This window comes from Puma concolor, chromosome B1 (genome assembly GCF_028749965.1).
Source record: "Puma concolor isolate L17-30 chromosome B1, mPumCon1.1.hap2, whole genome shotgun sequence".
Classification (NCBI taxonomy): Eukaryota; Metazoa; Chordata; class Mammalia; order Carnivora; family Felidae; genus Puma; species Puma concolor.
Genome location: NC_141670.1, coordinates 116,206,178 through 116,223,853, shown reverse-complemented (window position 1 = coordinate 116,223,853; position 17,676 = coordinate 116,206,178). Strand labels below are relative to the sequence as shown.

At 44.0% G+C, this 17,676-nt stretch overlaps 1 protein-coding gene across 1 annotated transcript in view; it reads left to right on the top strand.

Moving 5' to 3' along the window:
- The window catches only part of HADH (hydroxyacyl-CoA dehydrogenase), a 50,637-nt gene that overhangs the window by 19,790 nt on the left and 13,171 nt on the right, over positions 1-17,676 (top strand). The window contains exons 2-4 of the mRNA XM_025921787.2: positions 5,706-5,834; positions 11,647-11,804; positions 15,551-15,677. Coding sequence (XP_025777572.1) covers positions 5,706-5,834; positions 11,647-11,804; positions 15,551-15,677 — 414 coding nt within the window. The remainder of the gene's footprint in view (positions 1-5,705; positions 5,835-11,646; positions 11,805-15,550; positions 15,678-17,676) is intronic.

The following is a 17,676-nucleotide window of genomic DNA, read 5'->3' as shown; positions in this document are numbered from 1 at the left end:
AAGGGTTTGTGTTCTTTCTGATAATTGTGGATAGAGACTGTTACTTCTGTAAGCACTCCTAGCTCTCAGGGATCTCATAGGAGAAATAAGACAAGTGCATTAATAATTTAGAAAGAAATAAGCTGGCCTTTATTAAGTGGCCTGTGGCTGTGTAGCCATGCTTACGACAGTCTCAGATTATAGAGCCAGTCTGGGGTAAGAGTCATGCAGCTCTCAGGTCTGACATGGAATGCATGGGGGCAAGGGACAGACTGCTTGATCCTGAGTCCATCTCAGTGCTGGACAGTTCAGACACATAGCAGTAGGAAAGGAATACCAATCCCATTTGGAGTAGATTAATATAGTAAAAGAACATTGGACTCATCCTGTGGAAAGCATCTGATATGTGCCAGGCAATGAGCTAGTTGTGTTTTGTTTGTTCGTTTATTTATTTACTAAGTAAGCATTGAGTGCTAACTATGGGCCGTGTGCTTAGGTTTGCAAAGACAAATAGGACATGAAGTTGTCCTCAAGATGTTGCTGACCTGATGTCCCTAGAATATGTCTGCAAGAAATGACTGCAGGAAACTTGAACATCAGGTTGGGTTGCTGTCTGTGGGTAGAAAGAATGAAAATATTGCTGTAACCTGAAATCACTTGAAGTGATGCTATAAAGTTCATCCGTTCTATCCGTAATAAATTGTGACCTGGACCAAAGAGCTTCTTCATAAAATGGAAAATACTTCACAGAGAATTTAGTTTTCTCTTTTTTGCCTGTATTGTCTCCATTCAAACCTAACCATATCCACTTTGGTTTTAAATAGGAATGTCCTGGGGAGCCTGGGTAGTTCAGTCGGTTGAGCATCCGACTTCGGCTCAAGTCATATCTTGCAGTTCATGGGTTTGAGCCCCACGTGAAGCTCTGTGCTGACAGCTTAGAGCCTGGAGCCTGCTTCAGATTCTGTGTCTCCCTCTCTCTCTGCCCCTACCCCTTTTGTGCTCGCTCACCCTCCCTCCCTCCTTCTCTCTCTCTCTCTCTCTCTCTCTCTCTCTCTCAAAAGTAAATAAACATTAAAAAAAATTTTAAATAGGAATGTCCTTTCTACCTGTGTCTACACCATAAGATTTCCTTCATATTTTCCTGAAGTTTTATGAATTAATCAAGAAAAGAAAAGCTGAAGTAGAAAATGTTTACAAAAACAAAAACAAACAAAACTGTCAGGAATAACTATTTAGAGTATACAATTGTTGCCTTCTCACTAGACCAGAAATACTGGTATAGGCACTTTGGAGAGTCCAAAATCCTAGAAAATGTTCCAGTCATTTGAGTAAGAGAGAAAAAAATTGAGCCTTTTTCAGACCAATGAGGCACTGTGGAGCTAAGGGAAATTTTGCAGAGCAAAAATGTGATCAGTAACACACTGGGAAAGATCTGTCTTCTTAATCTCTGTTAGGTTTGTCCCCTCCTTGCACCTCCTGCATCTCTGGTTGAGAGGGAAAATAAACAAATGTTTTTAACACGCTCACTTTGACGTGATCATTTGACATGTGCACTTTGCTCTCCCGGAACATTGCCTGGAGAGTCTTGATTTAATAGCTGTTTTTGGCCAGTGTCTACACACACATGTTGTCTCTAGTGTGCTCATTCAGGATGAGGCAAGGCAGGGACCCACCTGCTCAGTGTCTTTTTGCCGGGGTGGGGTTGTGGGAGAACAGAAGAGGGAGTGGCTGAAGGAGTTAATCAGAGGACTTAGGATAAGAGGAGGGTCAGCATATAGGCTGAAAATGCTTTTCTGGCCATGGTTTTTCCTGGTTGAATTTTAGTGTTTTTATAATGCATGTGGCTTTGGTTTACTTGAATATTTGAGGGCACTTTCCTCTCCAGGTTTGGTTCTGCTTGCAGTTTAAACAAAGTAATTATAATTGATCCTATATATAAGAATATATATATATATATATATATAGGATCAATCCTATGTATAAGTGGATATGTAGATCCACTTATACATGGATTTTTTACAATGTTGTAAATGTATTTCCTCTTCTTTAAGATTTTCTTAACATTTTCTTTAGCTTGCTTTACTGTAAGAATATGGTATATAATACATAAAACATGCAAAAATATTTTTTTAAATTTTTTTTAACATTTATTTATTTTTGAGACAGAGAGAGAGCATGAACAGGGGAGGGTCAGAGAGAGAGGGAGACACAGAATCTGAAACAGGCTCCAGGCTCTGAGCTGTCAGCACAGAGCCCGACGCAGGGCTCGAACCCACAGACCGTGAGATCATGACCTGAGCCGAAGTCAGACGCTTAACCGACTGAGCCACCCAGGCACCCCGCAAAAATATTTTTTAATTGATTGTTATTAGTAAGGCCTCTGGTCAACAGTAGGCTTAATAGTTAATTTTTGGGGAGCCATAAGTTGTATGTGGATTTGCAATGGTGTAGGGGGTCAGCACACCTAACCCCAAGTTGTTCAGGGGTTAAGTGTATAAGGAAAGCATTGTGGCTTATCTGCTCTATAACAAAAAATTCCCCATGACTGTCAAATCAAACATGAGTAGAATAACTTTGAAAATGGGTTTCTAGAGAAAAGGTGTGAAATCACCTCTTATTTGTTCCTTCCCTGTCCCCTTCCCCCACACCTCTTCATGGTTAATCCTTTATTCCTTGGAAGTTGGCCCATTCTGGATGTCCTCCTCTTATCCAGCCTTCTGAGTTCAGATGCCTGAAAGGATTCTTCACTATGGCAGTTTTTATTTTATTTGACTTCCCATATATGGAGCCTTATATATTTAGTTTTTTCCCCCATGTATTCTCAGTGTGATTATAAAGTCCCTGAGCAGAAGGACACCGCCCTCATTTTCTTTATGTCTCTTTCCTTCAGCTTTGGTACTATCTTGTGCCAGATGTACTTGAATTTTCTTCTCCAACTCCTTGAGGAGCAAAAAAACTTGAGTGATGCCTGCTGGAGAAAAAGGAGGGGAAGTGGACTGGGACCTAGTCATGTAGAAATCTGAGGAATCCTTTCTGTCCTAGTCAAAGGATGATCTAGGTCAGAGGTTAAGAGGGACAAAGTGAAGATCACTTGTGTCATTCCAGAGGGACTCTCAGAGGAGCTGGAACAAAAATGGGAGGTCCCTAAGCCAGCACCTCTGCTTGCCTCCACCTTGCAGGTGAGGTGTCCCATCGCTGGTCGTCACACCTCCCTTCAGCTGTTGCTTCGCAGGGTTGTCTGTCTCCACTAGTTTAATTTCATCACCAGCTGCATCTGGAATTTGAGATTTATTTTCTTAGTTTCTGTGTCATGATTCTCCACCAAATCTCCCCACTTCTCCAGCTTTGGTGATTTAGGCACAGGACCCAGCATATAGTTATACTCATGGCTACCATTTGTTACAGCAAAAGGATACAAAACAGAAACAGCAGAGGGAAAAGATGTGTGGGGCAAAGTCTGGCGGAAAACAGGGGCAAGCTTCCAGAGTCCTCTCCCAGTGGAGTCGCACAGGACACACACAGTTCCTCCAGGAATAAGTTGTGACGGCACATATGGAATGTTGACCAGGGATGCTCATTGGAGACCCAGGGCCCTTGGTCTTTATTGGGGCTGTTCACATAGGCACCCTCTGCCTGGCACATACCAAAGTTCCTGACCCCCAGAAAGAAAGCAGGTGTGCAGCAAAAACCACAATGCATAAGCAGTTTAGGCACAGAGAGCCATTCTTCTCCGGGAAGGATGGGAACCCTCCAAATCTAAGTTTCCAGGTGCCAGCCAAGGGCATTTCTTTTTTTTTTTTTTTTTTTTTTTTTCTTTCAACGTTTTTATTTTTGGGACAGAGAGAGACAGAGCATGAACGGGGGAGGGGCAGAGCGAGAGGGAGACACAGAATCGGAAACAGGCTCCAGGCTCTGAGCCATCAGCCCAGAGCCCGACGCGGGGCTCGAACTCACGGACCGCGAGATCGTGACCTGGCTGAAGTCGGACGCTTAACCGACTGCGCCACCCAGGCGCCCCCCAAGGGCATTTCTAAAGATAACAGTCCCAGGCCTGCTGTGTTGCCTTTTCTGCACTGTGTCTAAATTTGCTCTTGCTTTTTTTGCTCTGAATTTATTAGATGTTCAAATTTGTGTCACGTGATTTGAGGTGTTGGCAAGATGAGCCTGGGTCTGCTGTTATTTAGAGAGAAACCCTCCTCTGGATTGATGGGGGTTTTGCTTTCCGGACGTTGTTTTGCTTTGGCCATGCTGCCTGCCTGCAGCTTGTGTTTCTGCCAATAGGGCAAGTTCACCGCTTGCCTCTGTCCTTTTATCAAGGTAATTCTCGTTACCACCACTACCCAGCTCTGGTTGTTAGACCTTCCTGTCCTGGCAGCATTTTCTTTTCTTGGTTCCCAGGCATGCTCTGGGGCAGGGCAGTACTGATGCTGCCTGCCTACAGGTCCCACAGGCTCAGACTTGCAGCCCCTTTATGAAGCTTTCCCAGGAAGAGAACGTAGGTGCTATTGTAATTAACTTCCATTTAAAACCTGTCTTATAATTTTTATAAGTGTTCTTAGGAAATCTTGGCTCAGGGATTTGAACCTCTTTGCCTTTGAGTTTTGCTTTTCTGTTACTTTTCCTCTCTGGTTTTCAGCTTTGAATTTTTAGTTGCCTAGTTTAAAAAAATCTCACATCATGATGGTAGTTTAGAACTGTTTCTTCCTGTCATCTCTGGGCAGGTTCATTTCAGCTAACCTGTCCCTCCCCTACTCACTGTTGGCTTACAGAAGTTCTAAAGTAGTGGCCCTGCAGGGGTCTTCTCAGACCCTGAGGGGCATGTCAGTTGTGCTGGTGTCCTGTATCATTTATATTTGTCTTATAGGCCATGGTCCTCTTACTTATGGCTTGAACTGAGTACAATGCCTACCTGTAATGTGACCCAATGACCTATTTTTAGCCACACTACCTACTCCACAGTCCTTGCCAAAGCTGTTGGCAAATTGTGATGGAATTGGGATTGACTTGTCACTGAATATAGCTGAACGAACCTGGCTCCAGGTGAACTTTGAGCAGCTTCACTAAATGTGCCCCTCGGGACTTAGCCAAGGTGGGATGGGGCAGGGAGGGAAATTGCCCTCCTAAGTTGGCTGACCACCAAAGACCTACTTTCATGGGAACCATGTCACTAAATAGCCCTTGGAAACTTTTTGCTACAGTTATTCAAGTCTTCCTGTTACTGAGCTAAGGACGCAGAAGAGATGAGCTAAGTGGTCAAGCTACACAGGATATGCTCCAATTTTAAGGAAAAAAGATGGTGGATGGGGAGTAAGCGCTCTGTGAGTGGGCTCTTGAGCACATGGAATACGGCTAGTGCAACTAAAGAACTGAATTTTGAACTTTAGTCCATTTCAGTTAAATACCATATGTGGCTAGTGGCTCCCTGTTGGACAGTACTGTTCAGGGAAGTGATTAGAGTGTGGCCTTCAGAGCCTTGATTCAGATCCCAGCTCTGCTGCCTACCTGTTGTGTGACAGTGCACATACTTCTTATAAGGTGGTTTTGAGAATTTGTCCATCCACATAAAGGCTTTAGAGCAGTGCCTGGCAAGAGGTATGTGTTTAGTTGATACTGGCTTATTATTACGTTCACTTGGTATTTTGAATGGAATGGTGGCAGAGTTCGTATGGAATATGAAACTCTACTATTTTTATTCTTTTATGTTTTCTTTCTTTTTTTTGCTCTAGGTTGCTGCAGCAACTGGCCACACGGTAATGTTGGTGGACCAGACAGAGGACATACTAGCAAAATCTAGAAAGGGGATTGAGGAAAGCCTTAGGAAAGTGGCCAAGAAGAAGTTTGCAGAAAACCCCAAGGTAATTTTTGTTTTATGTGATTTCAAGACCATTCCTCTGACCATATCACATTTGGTGGCCTTTGCTTCTTTTTCGATTTGTTGTGTAAAGCTCATTTTCCCATAACTTTAGACCAGTGTAAGTAACATCATCACTGTACATACTAACTGTAAGAACTGATTACAAAACAGGAGAAGTAGATAACCATATTGTTGGGTTTTGAGGTGAGGGAGAAGGTTTCTGCAGGTAGTGAACTCATTCTGTCCATTGAGAACTTGGGCTTAAGGAACACCTGTTTTGTTATACTGATGGAAAAGAGTGAAACAGGAAGGTAATTTTTGTACTTGTAAGTTTAAAAGAAAATGATATAATAAACATTGTATTCAGATAGAAAATTTTGATTGCTTAAACAATGTCTTATGCCCTTTTATAATGTCTTACCAGAGAGGAAAATACAGAATGTTCTCACTTCCCAGCAGCAGAGGGGGTGCAAGAACCTGAGGAACCCTAGAAGGCTGGAAACTGGTTCACTGACTCGTTTTCTTTGGACCTTCACATTTAATTAGAAATACTGTGGAAGTCACCAAGTGAATTTTTGTTTACGCTTGTCACCTTGTTAAAGTTGCTTAAGATTGGTTCCCTTGGGGCTTGGATGGAATTTCACTTTCATACACAGGCAGAGAAGAGTGCAGGTAGGGATTTTGTTCTTTTTGTCACCTCAGGTGTCCATAGTGTATGTCTAGTTGCCTTTTCAAAAAAATTATTTATTAAAAAAAAAAATTTTTTTTAAACGTTTAATCATTACTGAGAGATAGAGACAGAGCCTGAGCAGGGGAGGGGCTGAGATAAGGGGAGACACAGAATCCGAAGCAGGCTCCAGGCTCTGAGCTGTCAGCACAGAGCCCGACGAGGGGCTCGAACTCACAAACTGTGAGATCATGACCTGAGCCGAAGTCAGACGCTTAACCAACTGAGCCACCCAGGCACCCCTCAAAAATTTTTTTTAAAGTTTATTTATTTTGAGAGAGAGAGAGTGAGCATGAGCAGGGAAGGGGCAGAGAGAGAGGGAGAGAGAAAAATCCCGATCAGGGTCCACGCTGCCAGCACAGAGCCCAACATCAGACTCATGAACTGTGAGATCATGACCTGAGGAGAAATCAAGAGTCAGATGTTCAACTAAGTGAGCCACTCCAGCACCCCACCTTTTGAAATTCTTTATTATAAAAGAATATATATGCCATTTTAGCTATTTTTTATTAGATTTTATTATTTTATTATTGTATTTTTATTGTATTTTATTATAATAGAAAAATATGCCATTTTAGCTATTTTTAAGGGTAGAATTTGGTGACTTTAATTACATTCACACTATTGTGCAGCCATCACAACTCTTTACAAAACTTTCATCTTTCCAAAGAGAAACTCTGTACCCATTAAGCAATAACTCCTCATTCCCTCCTTCTCCCATCTCCCAGTGATCACTAATTTGCTTTCTGTCTCTCTGAATTTGCCTGTTCTAGGGACCTCCGGTAAGTGGAATCATATGCTTTTTGTCCTTTTTTGACTTGATTTATTTCATCTGTCTTCAAGATTCATCCAGGTTGTAGCATGTGTCTGACCTCCACTCTTTATCATGCTTGAATAATACTCCATTGTATGTCTATATACCACATATTGTTTATCCATTCCTGTCAGTGACCCTTGGGTTGTTCTCACCTTTGGACCATTGTGATGAATAATGCTGCAGTGAACATTGATATACTATCTGTTCAGGTCCTTCTTTAATTCATTCACATATGTACCAGAAGTAGAATATCTGGGTCATATGACAGTCCTGTGTTTGGCTTTTTAAGGAACCACCAAACTGTTTTCCACGGTGGCTAAACCATTTTACATTCCTACAAGCAGTGTATGAAGGTTCCAGTTTCTCCACATCCTGGCCAACACTTGCTTTTTATTTTTTTCATAATAGCCATCATGGGAGGTATGAAGTGGTATCTCACTGTGGTTTTGGTTTGCATTTTCTTTTTCTTTTTCTTTTTTAAGTTTATGTATTTGAGAGAAAGAGAGAGAGAGAGAGCATGAGCAGTGGAGGAACAGAGGGAGAGAAAGAGAGAATCCCAAGTAAGCTCCATACTGTCAGTACAGAGCCCAATGCAGGGCTTGAATTCATGAACCGCAAGACTATGACCTGAGCCGAGATCAGAGTCAGATGCTTAACTGACTCAGATGCCCAGATGCCCCGCTTTGCATTTTCTTAATATGTAGTCACCTTTTAAAAATCAGAGGGGCAGGAATGGAGATAATTTTTACTTTCTCCCTAAAGAAATCCAAGCAATAAGTATCACAGGCAGATTAACAACTGGCATCTGTCCCCCAAATTCTTTTTTTTTTTAAGTTTATTTATGTATTTTGAGAGAGAGAGAGAGTGAGCAGGGGAGGGGCAGAGAGAGAGGGAGAGAGAGAATCCAAAGCAGACTCTGCGCTGTCAGTGTGGAGCCCAGTGAGGGGCTGGAACTCACTAACCGTGAGATCATGACTGGAGCTGAAACCGAGTCAGATGCTTAACTGACTGAGCCACCCAGGCACCCCTGTCCCCCATATTCTTAATGATAGGGGGACCTGGGATAGGGCATATTGTGATGAGGGTGATGAGGGTCCAGATGGGGCCAGGGGCAGGGGGGTGTTGCTAAGAGCCCTGGAAGTTGGAGTCAAGGACAGAGTGAGTCTGAACCCAGGTCATCTGCATTTTTCATTTGTTTATTCTGTACACATCTGCTGCTTGTCTCCTTTGAGCAGAGGCTCTGGGCCCTGCTTGAAGGATTAAAAAAAAAAAAAAAAAAAAAAGTGGGTGGTGTGCTCCAGATGCACAGCTCCAGATGAGTGACTCCTTGGGAGTCTGGTGTCTTGGTGTTTCTCATCTGTGCCTGGGATGTGCTTGGAGGAGGGACGAGTCAGCTTCAGCTTGCCTCCTTGACACACTGCATGCACTTTGTTCTGCACAGACCACATCAGCCACTTGCTACAGGCGGCTGTGGAGAGCTCAACATGGGGCTGGTCCAAGTCGAGTCACATGCTGCATGTGAAGACAGACAACAGATTTCAAAGACTTAATAGGAAGGACGAATGTAAAATGTCACACTGCTTTTTTTTTTTTTTTTTTAAGTTTATGTATTTTGAGAGAGAGCAGGGGAGGGGCAGAGAGAGAGGCAGACAGAGAGAATCTCAAGCAAGCTCCGCACCAGCAGCGTAGAGCCCGATGTGGAGCCATCAGGTGATGGCTTGATGCGGGGCTCAAACTCATGAACTGTGAGATCATGACCTGAGCCTAAATCAAGAGTCAGACACTTAACCAACTGAGCCACCCAGGCGCCCCAAACATCTCATTGCTTTTTATATTGATTACATGTTCAAATGATAGTATCTTAGATGGATTGGGTTAGATAAAACTAATTTTACCTGTTCAGTTTTTAAAATGCAGCCAATAGAAAATTTAAAATCACTTTTTATCTCACATTATATTTCTGTGGAAGAGCTCTGATAGTTGTTTTGTTCCATGATGGTTTTGGATGGCTTTGCTGATTATGACCACGTTGCTGAATATGTTCCCAGGCTGACAATACCCCATGGACAAATTACATCCTGAAATAAAATGGCACTTGTTAGAGGTGTTGTCTTCTTCCTTTTTTTTTTTTTTTTTTTTACAAAGGATTTCTCTGTATTATTTCTCAGGTATGCATGAGTCTACATTTAGCTCAGGAAATTTCTCACTTAAAAATGTCATGGGGGAGAAAAAAACAATATAAGCAGACCATTTAAAACTAAGAGATAAAACAGCCAAATGAAATGTGTAAACTTTGACTACATCTTGAGAGACAACTGGGGAAGTTCGAGAATGCACTATTTTCCGGCTATTTCAATGAGACTATGCTATGTAAACAAATGTTCTTATTTTTGGAAGATGCATGTGTACTTATTCTGGTGAAGTGACATGATGTTAGCAATTTACTTTCTAAAGATTTAGCAAGAAAACAAGGGTGTGTAAAGAAAGATAAAACAAATGAGCAAATGTGGCAAAATTTTAACAATTATTAAATCTAGGTTGATTTACATTACAGTTGCTACTATTACACTAGTCTTTCAACATTTTTACATTTGATAGTTTCCAAATAAAAAGCTCCCAGAGCTCACTCATTCATATGGTCTTTTCTTTGTCCCCCATCTCCACCAGTAGAAATCCATCCATCCTATAAAGGATATGCCCACACCCAACTTTACCCACAATACTTTCCTAGATTCTTTAACTCCTGTGCCTACACATGACTTCTGACTAGATTATGAGCCTCTAGAAAGCAGGTACTATGTTTTATTCATTTTCTCATTTTTTTGTCCTCTCACAGATCTAGCAATTTGATTGAAATCACATCATCTATCACAATCCAAGCTTTATGTGGGCCAGAGGTCTCAAGTGCTGGCTAGTCTACTAGCTATATCACAATCCCTGGGGCATCTTTTTCTAAAAAACAGTTTTCCAGGTACCACCTCAGACCTATTGAATCTGAATCTCGGAGCTGGGCCTAGGAGTCTATGTTTTGTTCTGCTCTTGGGGAGTGGAGAGAGGCTGATACTAATTACTGAATATATTTAGAGGTGCTGTCTTCTGCCCTGACGTATGTCTGTGGAAATCTGGAGTCACAGATGAGACAAAGGTGGGACTGCAAGCTTTCCGCAAGCGGAGGCTGTGTCTGGCATGTTTTTGCAACACCAGTTGCTGGTTTGTGATGGGCAATTATTACTTGAAGAAGGATTGCTAAGTTTGGCTTTCTTACCCTCTCTTGCCCTCACTCAGCTCTTCTCTGCCTTCTTTTAAAAAAAATTTTTTTTTAATGTTTAATTTTGAGAGAGATGCACACAGAGTGCCAGCAGGAGAGGGACAGAGAGAGAGGGAGACACAGAATCTGAAGCAGGCTCCAGGCTCCGAGCTGTCAGCACAGAGCCTGATGGGGAGCTTGAACTCACAAACCGTGAGATCATGACCTGAGCCAAAGTCAGATACTTAATCGACAGAGCCACCCAGGCGCCCTGTTTGCCTTCTCTTAGAGATGAATAGTCAGGGGCACCTGGGTGGCTCAGTCGGTTAAGCATCTGACTTCAGCTCAGGTCATGATCTCACGGTTTGTGAGTTGACCCCTGCATTGGGTGATCACGAGCCCGACTTCTCTCTGTCTCTCTTTCTCTCTCTCTCCCCGTCTCTGTCTCTGTCTCTGTCTTTGTCTCTCTCTCTCTGCCCCTCCTGGGATATTCTGTCTCTCTGCCCCTCTTTCACCTGTGCCTTTCTCTCTTCATGGTGGGGAAAAAAAAAAAAAAAAGAATAGTCAGCATCACCTCTCAGACTAATGAATGTTGCTGAGCTAAGCTGTTACTCCTTTCCAGGCTCCCTGGAAGCCTGTTCCTGGAACAGTGCATGGCAGTCTGCTCACTCACTGAACAGGTAGAGAGCAGGCCGATGCAGGTGCTGCAGGTGGACCATTTAGTAACTGGAGCAGAGCTGACAAAGAGTGAAGGATTATGACCTGTACACGATAGTGATAGCTGACCAGCAGTTGGGACGTTCCCAGGCTGACTGTTGCCCTGGTGTCTAGAAGCATACTGAGATGCCATCGTCCCTAAACGGAAAAGTAGGGAGTTTTATTTCTTAGAATTCAGGATACATTCCAGTTGCCTCTGGGGCCTGTTTGCCTGTCCTCGCCCTCCTCTCTCCTGCCTCAGCAAATCACAGCATTTTCTGGTGAGTCTGGTGAATACTCTCTTCTCCTTTCTTCCACTGTGTCAGGCGGGTGATGAATTTGTGGAGAAGACCCTGAACAGCATATCAACCAGCACGGATGCAGCATCTGTGGTCCACAGCACAGACCTGGTGGTGGAGGCTATCGTGGAAAACCTGAAGGTGAAGAACGAGCTCTTCAAGAGGCTGGACAAGTTTGCCTCTGAGTATGTGACCCTTGGGCATTCTTGTTGGTTTAAGGGCTCCCTTCCCTGGCTTGGGCTTTTCTCCCAGGAGGGAGTCTTTTGACACCAAGCCCACTTCTCTTTTTAATATCACATAGCTGTTTCTAGAAGACCTGACACTGTTTCCCCTGTTCTCCATCCTCCCTGTCTGCTTCCCAAGGCTTGAGCTGCCTCCGTCTGATCCTTGTCCCAAAATGAGGGTGGAATTTCCCACAGGAAAGTGGAGGGTCCATTCAGAGACAGTCCTCTGCCTGGGCCCTCCCAGGCCAGAGGACAAAGAGCTTGGGCATGTCCTCAGATGTCTGCTGAGGAAACTCACAGTAGTTTCATGACAAAATTACTTTTTTTGAGGACAACCTTCAGAATGGTGTAGTGTTTTTTTTTTTTTTTTTTTTAATGTTTATGTTTGAGGGATACAACATGAACAGGGGAGGAGCAGAGAGATAGGGAGACACAGAATCAGAAGCAGGCTCCAGGCTCTGAGCTGGCAGCACAGAGCCCGACGTGGGGCTCAAACCCACAAACTGCGAGATCATGACCTGAGCCGAAGTCAGACGCTTAACCAACTGAGCCACCGAGGTGCCCCAGAATGGTGTAGTTGAAGGGAATGCCTCTCTGTCTACACAAAGTTCCCTGGGCTCTCCTGTTTTGAGCTTTATCTGGATTAAGTCAAAACACTTGGGAGCATTACGGGAGCATTGAGTTCTTCCCAGACTTCCTGGCAAAGGGTGGGAGAGGCGAGTCAGCCCCACGTAGGTGAGGCGTACGGGCGCCTGGGGCTCAGAACTGGCGGTCTGAACGAGTGTCAGCAAGCTTTTGCGCGTGTGCAGCTCTCGTTCTCAGAATTTGGGACCTTCAGTTGTATTTGACTTTTGGCTTTTGGCAGTTGTGACTCCTGGCTGATTTATTCACACTCTCCTTGGGGCTTGCTTAGCCACACTTCACCTTTCCTGGTTAGAACTGAAAGTCAGAATAAGATTATATGACAAAAGCAATTCTTAGGCTGCCAGCGAGCAGCAGTTACAGAGAAACATTGGCATCCCAGCCTGCTGGAACGTGAGCCCTCTTAGCTGTATGGCCTGGTATCCGGAGAAGCCCTGCTTTTGACAAAGAGGAGACACCTGTCTTTCTGTCACCTTTGTATCACTCTGCTGATCAGTGTGCTCTTTCTCTTCACATTGACATTTAGGGTCTGCAAAAACAGAAAATTCTTTGGTCCAGATATTGGCTCCCAAGTGAGCAGGGAGCCCTCTAAGGTAATAAACCACCTCCCACCCCAGGAAAGGTGTAGTCTAGAAGTTCGGCCTTTATTTAAATGATGGTCATTCTTTCGTGACAGTGACGGGTCTGACTGCCCTCTCATGTCAGTGTGAGTAATGGAAGGACTGTTAGGGGAAAGGTAGGTGGCCTGGGGCCGTGTCTCTCTCCCCCCCCCCCCCCCCCACTTTCCTTTCTGACCTTGGACGGTCATGAAGTCTTTCTGGCCCTCAGTTTTTATCATCTGTAATTGGAATGGGGTGTTAGGGGTAAATAGTTTCCAAGACCTTCCCAGTTCTAACCCTCTTAAGACTAGTTTCCCTAGTAATCTGCAAAATAGGGGTCATGGTACCTATTGCACAGGGTTGTTGAGGATACTAATCAATTGGACTCACATTTCCTGAGTGCCCGCTGTGTGTCAGGCACTGTACTAGGCTCTCTCACTTAGGTTGATGTAAAACAGATGTGGCATGCGACAGGGCACACCAGAGTAGGCACGCCATGGATGTGACTCTGCTTCTGGACACCAGCTGTCCTTCTCTACACTCTTGTTTTCATTTTAGACCACCTTTATTGAATACCTCCTAAGTTTTGTTTTTGTTTTTTTAGGCAGCTTGATTGAGATATACTTTCCTGTTAAGTTTTAGTTAATCCTGTAGCAGGAGTTTAGAATATGTTCTAGCATCAGAGTTCCAGGTGGAAGCCCTGATGCACCCTGGAAAAGAACATCACTTCCCTAACTGCAGTACAGAAAGTACCGATGAAAAGTTTGGCCAGAGCCCACGGTCGGTCCCAGCTGAGTCCTGTCTTTCCACTTCCAACAAAGTATGAACTCTCCAGTCCACCTCAGCGCCCCCCACCCCCTCTTGCATTCTCCGTACTAAGGCTTGGAGGCGTTGCTAATGATCATCATGTTTGCTACTGATTTTCTGTTAAGTACATTTAAGAGAAAAGTAGTTTTTTGGGTACCTGAGTGTTAGGGAAAAACCAAAGACTGTCCAAGAGTCAAGTGTTTCAGGGAAAATGGTGAGGGTGTGCTTTTTTGTGGAAGATAAGGCAACCCTGTATGTTTAATCTGTCCACACACAGTATTTGTGTGGAAGGAGGGCAGTGTGAGAGCTGATAGGAGCAGAGCTGGCCCAGCCCTACTGGGAGAGGTGTGTGAGGAAGAGGTGTCTTCCCCTTCTGGTCAAATACATGCTGGGAGAGCCTTGGATGGGAGACACCCGGGACTGGGCTCCTTTAATGAAATGTGCCCTCCAGTATGCCTTCATTTCTCCCTTTTGCAGACAAGTTGCTCTTCAAGTCGTGCTATAAACAGGTTCCGCATTATGAGGATAACAGCCCCTGCTAGCACAGCCTTGGATTGCGGTGGCCCTGCTGCTGTGGTTCCTGATGTGCAGCCTAACAGTGCTGCAGTGCAGCCACACTCATGTTTCTTCTCCTGTCCCCTCCTCTCCCATTCACCTCTGATTTCAAGCAGATTTAGTTTTGCCTTTTGGGTAGGCTACACTGCCCACCCCACCCCCCCACCCCCACCCCAGTCTGGTCAGTAAGGGACCCCTCTCCTTCATGCACTGACCAGGCCATTATGGTTCTAAATAGTATTAGGTGGTTCTATGTATGTTTACCCACAAGGTGGTGCTGTAGGAAAGCCTAGAAGTCTTTGTTTGAAGATTTGCCTGTAATACCTTTGGCACCCCACTTTACTGTGGTCTTTAAAAACTGAATTTGGTTTAAATAAATATGGATTCTTAAAAATTAATATTATACAACACACAAAAAAGATGGTACTGCTGTTTGAGGAGATTTTATAAGCACAATACTTAGAACTATGTTTACAATGTACATGTCTTCTTCCTTCCCCAGACCTACCCATGTAACTTTAAAACATTTTTTGGACCATGTTGGTTTTCTTCTGTTTGCATTTTTAATTCCCTTTAAGTGGAAAATTAAAACTTTTAACTTGAGGGGAAAAGATCTTAGTTAATGTTTCTCATCTGTTTCATCTGATGTTTCTCATTGAGGATTCAGGTGTTTCTTTACAATTTTTTTGTTTATTTTGAGAGTCTGTGATGCATCCTTTCTTTTATTAGTCTGTGCTCATTTAGGTTTCATTTTGTGACTGAGGTTAAGTAGTAGCCTCCTTTTTTCCTACGTATCATGAAAATTAACTAGTGAAAGTAGAGAAATGTTTCTCCCTAAAATTAATGAAAGATTGGTAAAGACTAGATATACCTTTGGAACAGGTAGCTTTTAAATTACCTAATTTAAAATTTCAGAATTTGAATGAAACTGGTCACTTGATTTCAGCTTCCTGGATAAAGATCTCTTCTCCCTGACTTCCTCCAGGGATCAGGACGATAGATCGGGGCAGCAGGCAGTCGCCTTGTGCAGTCGCACCCAGAGCAGTCCTCTTTGTTTCCAGAGATGGGACTCATTCCGACACTCCGCCATCTTTCTCTCCACAGACACACAATCTTTGCCAGCAACACTTCCTCTCTGCACATCACAGACATAGCCAATGCCACCACAAGACAGGACCGATTCGCCGGGCTCCATTTCTTCAACCCAGTGCCCATGATGAAGCTTGTGGAGGTCAGTGGGCTCACGCATGTCTGCTGGCTCTGCTGGCTCTCCCAGCCCTGCTCTCTGCCCCATACCCTGGCTGCTACCGGTGATTGCTCTGGGTGGATATGAACGGGAGGGCGGAAGATGGTCTTTGTGCTTGAGTTTCTCTGGCCGCAGTCTGTCCTTCCAGAGCCAGAAGAGGAAAGAGCACCTAATATCTAGGAAGGCTGTTGTGCTTTGTTCCTTTGCAGCCCGGTGTTCTGACCAGTGATGGCCAGAAGGGCTGCTAGCTTTGTGAAGTGTCATGTACTTACTTGCGCCGTATTTGATGGGTAGTGCAGAGAGAGGCATCTGGCTGGGAAGACAGCACCAAAGACCACTGGCTTGATGAGACCACAGAGAGCAGAGCCACATGTGTTTATACTGTCTCAGTGGGGTCAGTTTGCTCCAGGCTGTAAATGGAATTTTATTAGCCTGGTTTTACACAGGAGCTGCTGTACCACCTTGTCCACCATTCCTGAGGTGAATTCTGGCCCAGGTAACAGGGCCTTGGTATTGTCCTCAGATGAGGCACACCTCCCATGTGTTTTGATCACAGCTATTAAAGCAGCTCCCCGGTAGCCTGAACCTCCTGACCACAGACCCTTGAGATGGAGGGGAGTGGGCCCTCAGTGATCCTGTTTGGGCTGCTTCTGCTTGTTTGCCTGGAGACTTGGGTACCTGGAGACAAGTCACAATAGACACTTTGCACCTGAAATGTGGCAGCTTGCCTTTTACAGGGGGCTAATTACAGGGTCTGAGGAGCAGCGCTATTAAGCATTTGTTCTGAGGCTGAAGAGTTATTGTCCGTGAGAAGTGTGGGGGATGTGGAGCCAGGCAGACCTGGGTGGGGGGAGGTTTACGGGGCTCCCTGGGAGAGTCTCAGGGTCTGCTTTCTCCTCCCAGTGCTTTCCCTCCTTCATCCTGCATGCCCCCAACCCCACCCCTCATAAGCTTTTGCCTCTAGTTGAGTGATGACTATAGATTTCCTTGTGGTTAGACAGCTCTTGACCCATCTGCGATAGGAATTTATCCGTTCTGCTAACGTTGCTTCTCAGCTTCTTCCAGTGTACTCCCACTTTGGCTGTTTTTGAAGAAGTTAAGGATTGGAGGGGAGGGGGGAATGAAAGAAACTTCGTTTATCCTTATGCAGAAAAGAGCAAAGAGACAGAATGGATTTTCAACATTTCAGTGCTTAGGATCTAATTACTGTCTTTAGTTACTGTATCAGTACATGTGTTTTGGAGATAAAGACACATTTTATAGATTTATTCAAACAGTAATAATGCTGTTTTCAACTGCATTTATCTAATGTCCATCTATGTATTTGGAAATGTAGCACGTTGGTTGTTAACAGCCAATGCTTAGCAAATGTTACCATTTTCTAGAAAATGTTTTCTAAAAGTGCTCTTTATTCATTTTTTTATTCTTGGGTGTTTGCATATGTGTTGCTGATGGTGAGCATGAAAATGAATCATATCCTGAGTTGAGCAGCTCTTCGTTACTTGGGACCGGACTCATATATGTGTGTATATATTTTTTCCAGTCTATATTGGAACTATAAGCAGAATATCTATAGCACATTGCTGTTTGTTGAATGGGTGGTTAAATATGCATCCTCCTTTTAAACCGACAAATTATGTTTGAAACTCTATAATTAGCAACCTTTGTCCTAGTTCAATCTATGGGGTTCTGTTGGAGACCTTTTCACACTTCCTTTTGAATAACTCTTGGTGCTGTTTGATTTATGGTGTTTGCAGAGCAGACCTCTGGCCCATCTCATCCCATCCCTCCTCCCCATCTTCGTGGTGCTTTTTTCTGTGCTACTCCTTTACTTCCCTTAGTGTCCTAACATACCACCACACCCCAAGCTGTGATCACATTAAACGTGGACGATGATGATTCTCTTCATTTGTGGAACACCTTTCATCCTGCACAGATACTAGCTCATTAAGCCACACAGCCCTCTTACAAGATGGATGATGTG